Below are 10,789 nucleotides of genomic sequence, written 5' to 3' on the forward strand. Positions count from 1 at the left end.
TAAACATCACTTTATTATTATTATTTTTTAGCTTGTAGCAGCGCTGAGACTCAAATACAGGTCCTTGCTAACCTCTGAGCTATACGCTCAGCCCCAAACACTGCTTTATTGTAGCCAATTATTTTAGAAGTAAATCTATAGTCTCTCTGGTGTAGCATGTAATAACATTGAATATTCTTTTGTATATATGAAATAATCATTCTTAGAACTTTTTTGAATGGGCATGTTAATATATCATTCTTTTCATTCATTTTTGTACATTAGGATTGCTTCCTCTGTCACAGATTAACTAAAATAAAACTTGCAATATTTTTATAATCACTACCATCCCATTTGCCTGTTTTGACTTGGAATCTCAAATAAACATATTTTCTTCTTTAAAAAAAAAATACAATGGTGAGAACTTCAGCAGACAACCAGGAATATTTTTAAGAAGACAGCAGAAATGAAATAAGAGCCCAAAATTCTAAAACTGAAAATAACCCAGATTAGGAACACAATGGGAAAAGCTTTTAGCAGATTAGATCTTGATAAGGAGAGAAATTAAAAAAAAAAAAAAAAAAAAAAAACCCTAAAGAAAATAAGTCAGACGAAGATATCTTGATTGACACATAAATAAACAAAAGGTTCTGAAGAGATGGAAGTCTTGAGTTGAGAAAGCAGAAAGCAAGCATACATGAGCACATGTGGCATGTAAGTGGGGGAACCCCGTGGGGAGAAACGTTTGAATGGGGAAAGGAAGGGGAAGAAGCTGCAACTATTTGCAAAAGTACAATCAAGACTTTATTTCAGTAATCCAGCATCCTCAGGACCCCTCCTGCTGGAGAATCAACACTCCATCTCCAAAGGGTAGCTCTGCAAATGGACAGCAAGAGCAAGATGCACAAAAGCTGGCGACTGTCACTTGTCAATGCTGTTCAAGTATAATTAGTGACCCTGTGCAATCTGTGTGGAAAGAACATCACCACAAGGCAATGTGCTATATAGCATTTAATGCCATGGTCCAGCCCACTGTTAAAAAAAAAAAAACTACTGTACATGCAAGTTATAAGCAAAACGTGGTATTTCGCATGATGTCACCACTAACAGATTGTGTCACAGTCTACAACATTGTCTTCATGATCATCATGAGGCATTACCATACATATAATTATTGTGCTTAATTATCACACAAAGAAATAAATACTGGCTATTATTTTCTAATTTTTTTTTACTTAGAAAACAGTGCAATTTTCATAGTAAAGTCTGTGGCCAGTGGATGAAAGGACACAGCATTCTTTCTTTACAAATGACATGGTCGCCCAGGAGATAAAGATCATGATGATGTAACAGACACTTTTTCTTAAGTACTTCTTTATGCCAGGAATTGCTCTAGGGGACTTACATGGATTCATGCAATAAGGAGATTTAACAACATCTGATAACACAAATTATATACAAATGATCAAAATAATATTATTTAATGGGAATCAGCCATTCTCTTTTAAAATCTAACATTAGTCTTTTTATCAAGTACATTATAACTCCTTAAGTATAACAAAGGGCCAGAAATAAAGTGGGACAAACTGGAGAACAAATATGACACTATAATATACTACAAGTAAATCTGTATTTTTTCATCATGTTAAATTTTCCTTCTGAAAATATAAACAAAATTTTCAAAGCAGGAAAATAATTTTATTTTCTAATAACCTCTCATATGACACCATTGCACTTTGGATTGTATCCGAGAGTTTCATGTTATTGCCTGACACAATCACAGATGAATTTTCCAACACCAATTACAGGCCCGGGTGTCTCAGACATTTTGGCTGCAGGATTTCTCTGTGAAACTACTGCTGTCTTTTTGTTTTCAATGAACATTCCAGGTACCTTCCTTACAAATGTTTTGGGCATAACATTATGCCATCTGATCACACTTCCGGTTCTACTCACTGTCAGGGAAAGCTGGTCACACACGTTTGCTTAAACAAGACTTTTTCCAGAGACCAATGGCTAAAACTCTTCTGAGACCACTTCTTAGATTACTAAATGTTTTAGGGGCTAATAGTTAACTTGGGACATTATTTGACCACATTCTTGATACTGTAGAGGGTTTAAATTTAATAGCCAACTCTTCATAAACTTCTTCTTCTTCTTCTTCTTCTTCTTCTTCTTCTTCTTCTTCTTCTTTTCTTTTTTCTTTTTTTTTTTTTTTTTTTTTTTTGGTTTTTTTGAGACAGGGTTTCTCTCTGTGTACTTTTGGTGCCTGTCCTCGATCTCGCTCTGTAGATCAGGCTGGCCTCGGACTCACAGAGATCCACCTGGCTCTGCCTCCTGAGTGCTGGGATCAAAGGCATGATCCCACCTGGTCCATATACTTCTTTTAAACCATTCCTGGAAACTGAGCTATCTTGCTTAGCTTTATTCTATTTATTTATTTGTTTATTTTTACCAGTCTGTGACTTTTAAAGAAAAAAAGCTATTGATTCACCAAATTGTTTGGTCCATCAGGTAATATAGGACCTTAATGGTTTTGAGTCTAGAATTTCATAAGTTTGAATCCCCTCTGCCCCGTAGTCTAAATATTTACACACACACACACACACACACACACACACACACACACACACACACACAATCCTTGACCAAACCTGGAATTGCCCACAAAACAGCTGATTCCATTCTCAGTTTTTGTCATTGAAAATGTCCCTACACCGAGCTGAACCCTTCTAAAACTCCCACTCATCTGCCAGTCTCAGTCTTGGCCCTGAGAGGACGACCTTGGGCGGGTCATCCTATTCCTTTAGCGTCCCTAGCTGTAAAATGGGTACAATAACTACATGTAATAGGGTGTGGAGGTTAAGTAAGTATGTCCATAAAGCACCTGGCACAACAGAGGGCCTCCGTGAGTGGGTCCCTTCATTAGGTTGGGGAAACTCTCCTGTGCACGAATATCTTAGGAGACGTGCTGACAACCACCGTGTACTCTTCTCCAGGCCAAAGAGGGATTCCTTTCAAAGTCTGTTTGAGCAACAAGCTACTCCTTATTTTTCTAGTCATTTCTTTCTGAATAACTAGTTCTTTGAGAGAAAGCTCAATAGCCAACCCCCACCCTACCCCACCTCACAAAAAAATATGATCAACTATTTTATTGACTGAGAACAAGAGCCGTTCTCCTATCTCTGGGAGAAGGCATTTCTCTTTTCTCCGCTGTCGACTTAATCTCCTCTCCCACTACCTCCAGTGTCCCATGGTTTGGCCCCCTGGCAAGCCGAGGTATGGGAAAGGCAATGGGTATGGATACTCTGGCTGTAAGCTGAGGAGAAGCTGGGCGTTAGGATGTTTCTGAGAAGTCCCCTTCCTCATTCTGGTAGGATAACGCCTCTTCCCCGTCAAAGGCAGCTTCTCTCTGTTGTCTCCACCCGCTCTTCTGGGCCTCGCAATTCTGGATGGTGGCTCCGTACGACATCTTCTTTCTGGGACTTACAATAGCCTCATGGTTGAGTTCTGTCTCCTCGGCTAATTCATCTTGGTCAATGATTCCACATTTCTCCTCAGAGAGGCTCTCCGGGTCAGCCCAGTCCTGTTTCTCCCCAGAAGCAAAGATACCGTAGAAGACGACACCACTGTAGTGCACCAGGGCTGCTATGAGGAACACATTCTGCCATTCCTCCCGGGTCTAAGAAAGGAAATATCCCATTACTGCTTTAAGCAGAAACAGAGATTACCAGTGAGCCCTAGAGTCCTTTCCTGGGATGAAAACATCCATTCCTCAAAGGCTACAGTGTGCTTCTGGGTAGACATATGATAGAGTCAACATCCAGAATCTATGCTTAATTTGAGGGCTTGAAAATGAATATGAAAGACTACAATGAATGCCAAGATTTTATGTGTGTGTGTGTGTGTGTGTGTGTGTGTACACGTAAAAAAAAAATACAGGTCACATGCAGTTGAGGAGATGGTTCACAGGGTTTAAGTGCCCTGGATGTTCTTGCAGAGGACCCAGGTTCAATACCTAGCACCCACATTGTAGCTCATGACTGTCTGTAACCCCAGCTCCAGGGCATCTGATGCCCTCTTCTGGCTTTCATGATATACATATACACAAGCAGACAAAACACTCACTCACATAAAATAAATGTAAGTATATTTTTAAAGATAAAAATAAGTTTAAAAACTACAAAGGGCTGGGCGGTGGTGGCGCACGCCTTTAATCCCAGCACTCAGGAGGCAGAGCCAGGAGGATCTCTGTGAGTTTGAGGCAAGCCTATAGTCTATAGTCTATAGAGCAAGTTCCAGGACAGGAACCAAAACTACACAGAGAAACCCTATCTTGAATAACCAAAAAAAAAAAAAAAAAGGCTCAATAAAAACTAAGTGCCACACCCTTGAAGATTCAGGATTTATAGACTATGTTTATGGGTGTTTGTCTGTGTAACACATGTGTGCCTGGTGCCCATGGAGACCAGAAGAGGGCACAGTGGTTAAGTGCCCTGGATGTTCTTATAGGGGGCCCAATTTCAGTTCCCAGCACCCAGAGGTGGCTCACAATCACCTACCTGTAATGCTAGCTCGAGGGGATCGGATGCTGGAGTTACTAATGGTTGGGAGCCATGTGGGTGCAGGGAAGAGAACCCTGGTCCTCTCAAAGAGCAGCAAGTGTGCTGAGCCTCTGAATCATCGCTCCTGCCCCCTCGAGGGTTCGCTTTTTATTTAAATAACATTTTTTCTTTTACTTTATATACCAACCGAAATTTCCCCTCCCTCCTCTTCTCCTGTCTCCCCACAACCCCCACCCCCACCCCCCCCACACACACACCACACACACACACACACACACACACACACACACCAGCTCCTCCTCAGTCTCTATTCAGAAAGGGGCTGGTCTCCCATGGGCTTGAACAAAGCCTGGCACATCACAGGACCTAGCTCCTCCCCTTGCGCCAAGGCTGGACAAGGTGGTTCTTAAGAAAGCCCATAACGCCTTGTTTATTTTCTCCTAAACAAGGAGGGAAGCTGTACCACCACTTCATGTGTGACGGGCTAAGTAATGACTGGACGTGGGCTAACCCGCTTTAGCACTTAGAATCATAAAACAGTCTTAAATAAAACCTCCATTCCGGGTTGGCTTGCCTGAGTTTCTTCTTTGTGTCTCTAAACCACATCTATGCCCTTTACTTCTTCCCTCCAGACATTTATGTCTCAGCTGAGGAGATGTGGAGCTAGGTAACAATTAGTCCTGGTGCCATCAATAAACAATGAAGCGAAGGAGGGAAGGGAGGAGAAGACGAGGAGGGAAGAAGAGAAGGAGGCGTTGTCCGAGACTCAATCACAGACAAGGACACACATACACACCAGGGTAGGTCACTGAGCTTTCAAGTGTGTGCAGTGCTTCTGCCCTGATGTTGTAGCCCCACAGCCACAAAGGAGGTCATTACCTTGTGCTTGGTCATGGCGCCGACAATGAGGGGACAGACCATTCCAGACAGGGTTCCCACTCCGTTGGAGATCCCCATGAGAATGCTGGCGTAGCGCGGAGCGATGTCCAGGTGGTTGACATTAAAACCTACGGCAGAGCCGGAACCTCGGCATCAGAGTGGAGAACGGAGTTCCTGAGACCCTTGGGGAAATGTGTGGCTGGCCCCCAGGCTCAACCATTTGCTCTTCTCTAGCATATGTTTAATGGATATTCTACCAAGAGGGCCTGGCTGGACACTGCCTGCACAAAGCAGACTGTCCGTGTTGGTTAGCGATGTGTGTACGGTGGTGAAAATTATAGAAAATGTGCCCAGCAGATCTAGAATTCTAAAACCTCAAATCCTAAGGTCTAGAATGTATCCATCAAAAACAATAGAAAGAACCTTATCTTCCCATATGGCCTCTCCCAGTCCACCACAAAAAGTCCTAAAAGTCCTCCATAGACTAGTCTGCCAGGTGGCCACATCATTTATTTAAAAAATGACATTTCTAACTATTCATAATTATTCATATGTTTATTTTCATAAACGTAGACAGGACTCTGAATAATTTACAAAGGACTTTCATGTTTCAAATCCACATGGGTGGTTCACAGCTTATTTCCATCATGTAACCAAGTAGAGGAATAATATTGTTATTTATCTGTAACAGATGCCATGACACAACACGGGAGAAATACAGATGTGAACACCTGTGGTGAACAGCTGCGCTACTCTAACCACACAGTTCCATGGTGGGAACACACTACTCTAACCACACAGTTCCATGGTGAGAACACACTACTCTAACCACACAGTTCCATGGTGAGAACACACTACTCTAACCACACAGTTCCATGGTGAGAACACACTACTCTAACCACACAGTTCCATGGTGAGAACACACTATTCTAACCACACAGTTCCATGGTGAGAACACACTATTCTAACCACACAGTTCCATGGTGAGAACACACTATTCTAACCACAGTGTTCCATAGTGAGAACACACTACCCTAACCACACAGTTCCATGGTGAGAACACACTACTCTAACCACACAGTTCCATGGTGAGAACACACTACTCTAACCACACAGTTCCATGGTGAGAACACACTACTCTAACCACACAGTTCCATGGTGAGAACACACTACTCTAACCACACAGTTCCCTGGTGAGAACACACTACTCTAACCACACAGTTCCATGGTGAGAACACACTATTCTAACCACACAGTTCCCTGGTGGGAACACAGTACTCTAACCACACAGTTCCATGGTGAGAACACACTACTCTAACCACACAGTTCCCTGGTGAGAACACACTACTCTAACCACACAGTTCCATGGTGAGAACACACTACTCTAACCACACAGTTCCATGGTGAGAACACACTACTCTAACCACACAACACTTGCTGGGCTTCTGCTCTTCCAGGGCAGCGTCTCCCTGTCTCCCCTGCACTAAGGTCTTCGACCACAGAGAAAGTTGCTGGGAGCGGTGAAATGACCAACGTCCCCTGCATTTCCACTCTCAGGAGACTGTGTGAATCAAAAGGAGGAGGAGCATGGCCAAGCCTTGAAAGAGCCAAATCCCCAGAACCAGCTCCACCCAGCGAGCCCAGTTCATTAGACCTCAGCTCTGGTAGCTCACCTGAGATGCTAATCTGGACTAAAGATTCAACTCTCTTGGCCCTCAGTTTCTCCATCTGTAAATTGGAGTGATCATTCTTAGAAAACCGTTGCAGGATTTAAAGTAAATAATAAGGGATGTTAAGTAAATGGTAACTAGAAGTGGAAGCCAAGTTCATGCCTCTCTACCTCTAAATTGGTCCGATTTCACTTTTTGTTTATGCATTTTATGTATTTAGAGATAGTGTCTTAAACTCACGGAGTTAAGCTATCTTCTCGCCTCAGCCTCCCGAGAACCGGCAATCACAGGCATAAGCCACCTCTAGCAACATGCGTGGATGTGAGGTCTGTCCTGTTGACCACGTTCTTCCCTGCACTCGCGAAGTGTCTGGCCTATAGGAATCATTCGAACGCTCGTGCTTATTTGCCAATTGAAGCTACTGAAAGTACAGCGAAGGATTATGGGTGCTGTTCAGTCATGCTTCTGCTTTCTTTTGTTTTGTGCAGTACCTTTTACATACTAAATTTGTCCTTTGACAATTTTTTTTTAAAAAAAGAGTTCTATTATTTATTTCTAGTTATGTGTATATGTGCATGTGTGTGCACATGAGCACAGATACTTGCAGAGGCCAGAAGAGGGCATCAGATCCCCTGCAGCTGGACTTACAGATGGTTATGAGTCTCCTGACTTGGATGCTGGCACCAGAGCACTCTTAGCTGCCGAGCCGCCTCTCCAAACCCACCCTGTTCTCTGACAGTTTCATCCGGGTGTATAACGCACACTGACTGCTCTCACCTGCATCTACCCCCCCCCCCCCCCCCCCGCTCCCCGCCCCAGACTCCTCTACAAACCTCTTTCTCACATTCCTGTTTGTTTCGTTCTGTGACCTGCTGAGTTTAAACAGGCTGTCTGTCTGAACACAGGTTTGGAGCTGTCTACTGAAGCCTGCTGGGCTCAGTGGTGAATGTACAACAGAAAACAACACTTCCCACCCTCCCAGAGTCTATCAGGACAGCTAAGAGTTGAGGAGCAAAAGGTAGGGCCCCACCAGCCCTTCACCCATTCACGACTGATGGGTGGTTTGGTTTTTAATTCTCTGTTCTTTGGGGGCAAAAAAAAAAAAAAAAAAAAAAAAAAAAAAAAAAAAAAAAAAAAAAAAAAAACACCTGAAAATAGATTTAAAAGAAAATTGTCATCTAATCTGGGTAATTTTTCTCTACTTATATTCAAGGAGAAATTTTTTAAAATGTGTTCTGTAATAAATACACCTTCTTGTTCAGCTCAAAGTACCAGACAACTAGAACACAGAACAGCTGCAATACTGGTTAATCTTGCTGTGGTTGGAATGTAATTAATACTTTATTAGAAAAGAAACTAGAGATAAGAGCCAGTTAGTGTGATTGTTGAGCATTCTGTTCGGATCAAAGCCAGCCGGCACATTTGCATCCAGCTAAAGAGAATTTGAGGAAAGCCGTTTAGGCTTCTATCTACACACTGCTGGTGTTCGGATGAGAAAAAAATCACTGAGAAACTGAGACATCGATAGATTTTTGTAGCACATGAAAATATTACAGGCAGTCTGGGAGGGAGGCAACTGAGGAAGGCTGGAAATAGGAGACGTGGCCTTCCCTAGGGAAGAGCACATCAGTTGGTTATCTAATACCAAACAGTCAGCCATGAAAACATACATACAGGTAGCATTAGATGGACTGAACAGTTATTATTTATAGGAATATATATGTGAACACAGTAAGAGTTAGTTTAAAAATTAGGCCATGAATTTTAAAGAGAGTGGGGAGTTGTATGTGGAAGGACTTAGAGCAATGGTTCTCAACCTGTGGGTCTCGACCCCTTTGGCAATATTTACATTATAATTAATAACAGTAGCAAAATTACAGTTGTGAAGTAGCAATGGAAATTTCATGGTTCGAGGTCACCACACCACGAGGAACTGTATTAAAGGGTCACAGCATTAAGAAGGCTGAGAACCACTGCTCTAGAGAAAGGGGAGGGAAAAGGGGAAATGTTGCCATTAGATTATAATCTCAAAAAAAAAAACAAAACTTTTAAAGGGGTAAAAAAGTGTCCAACATGGGATAAATGCTTGAAGGCAGCTGCTGTGGTTGGAAGAATGGATTTGTGACTTGCTTTATTTTAACCTCTGCTTGAGAATTAATTGGCAAAAATTGCTTCTGAAGAAAAGAAGCAATACAAACTTGGAGGCTTTTGTATCTCTGAGGAGAGGATATGAACCTCTCTTATATGGTAGACTCATCAAGGAAAGCTTTTCCTCCCCATCCTGCTAGGAACACATCTGGATTGCTGTATTCTTGCTATTCAGCGTGTGGACTACCACCAGGAATGATGGTACACGCTTGTAATCCTGGTACTGGGAGGCAGAGGAAGGAGGAGCCAGAGTTCAAGGCTAGCGTGAGCTGCATAGGAAGTCCAACATCCGGCTGAGCTACACAGAAAAACTGGGGGTGTCACTCGGTGACAGAGGACTTGCCTAGAATGTACAAAGCCCTGTGGTCCTCCCAAAAAACCGGAAGGAAAAAAAAGTGTGGATGTGAATCGGAATCACTCTGCAGAGTTTGTTGGGAAAGCAGACTCTCAGGCCCCACGCTGGACCTTTATTATTCAGAAACTGTATTCTGTTAGGCCCTGGGTACCTTCTCTGTATGTGAACGTTTGGGAAGCACTGAGCTCGCACTATGCAGAGTAATTGAACAATGATAACAGTAAGTACCTAAAACTTCGCTCCATAAGACCTTTGAGTAACTTGTTTTCCCTAGAACATAAATTCTATGAGGGCAAAACATTGGAATTGTTCATTGCAAATCCCCAGTGCTGACGAGAACCGTGACGTGGTCATTAGTGCGAGAGAAGGAAGGAAAGACCCCGGGCGCCCTCCCAACAACCTACCGCTGTGTCGCCAGCCTCCAGTCTCCAGATCAGAACCTTAAAATTTCAGCAAGTTATTTATACACAAAGAGAAGTCAAGAGAGATCTCAGACCCAGTTCTGTGTACTTCCAAACCCAAATTTTTGGCTTCCAGCTCTTTCTTTTTTCCCTAATATACCTACTAATAAGCTCTGTTTATTTTGATAGATACTTCAAGCCTCTGTCTTCGGGTAGTTTGGGAAACAGATTCAATATTTTCCTGTTCTGGTGTATTTCCATTCTGTTTGATAGTTAAGGTAGCCAGGAATAAAGAAGGACTTGGAGACAGGCAGGTCTGTGTCTGCCACTAACTGTCTGTGTCTGACAACCGGAAGAACCATTATTATTATTATTATTCAGTAAAATAATGAAAAACTCAGTTAAATGTTGCTATCATCATTTGCTTGAAAATGTTGTGGGGCAGATGCAATTATAGAAACAGATAACCAATTTTACATTCTCATTGGCCTCCGCATAGGGATTTTCTGGAGTCTGTAAGGATGGTACTTTGCACACTATCTTCTCCATACAGTAAACTGTCTGCTCCTGTCAAATGAAGATACTAATAACATCAAAACCCCCTAGGGTAGTTGTGAGGACGGCTGGTAGAGGGTTTTGAGCATCCTCAGCATCGAATCCATGCTTGATCACACTAAGCCCACAAGATCATTATTATTATTATTATTATTATTATTATTATTATTATTATTATTCCTACTTGTTCTGAAGGATTTCCACCCCACCTCAGATCTGCACATTCTTGTTTGGAAA

The 10,789-nt window shown here is 42.4% G+C and overlaps 1 protein-coding gene across 2 annotated transcripts in view; it reads right to left on the reverse strand.

Annotated features, from left to right (window-relative positions):
- Positions 1–977: 977 nt before the first annotated feature.
- Slc17a8 (solute carrier family 17 member 8) overlaps positions 978–10,789 on the reverse strand; it is a 53,057-nt gene continuing 43,245 nt past the window's right edge. For both annotated transcript variants that reach the window (XM_076554599.1, XM_006979825.4), the window contains exons 11-12: positions 5,424–5,551; positions 978–3,661 (exon numbers count right to left, since the gene is read on the reverse strand). In XM_076554599.1, coding sequence (XP_076410714.1) covers positions 3,317–3,661; positions 5,424–5,551 — 473 coding nt within the window. In that variant the 3' untranslated portion in view covers positions 978–3,316. The remainder of the gene's footprint in view (positions 3,662–5,423; positions 5,552–10,789) is intronic.

The sequence above is a fragment of the Peromyscus maniculatus genome, chromosome 18 (genome assembly GCF_049852395.1).
Source record: "Peromyscus maniculatus bairdii isolate BWxNUB_F1_BW_parent chromosome 18, HU_Pman_BW_mat_3.1, whole genome shotgun sequence".
NCBI classification, from domain to species: domain Eukaryota; kingdom Metazoa; phylum Chordata; class Mammalia; order Rodentia; family Cricetidae; genus Peromyscus; species Peromyscus maniculatus.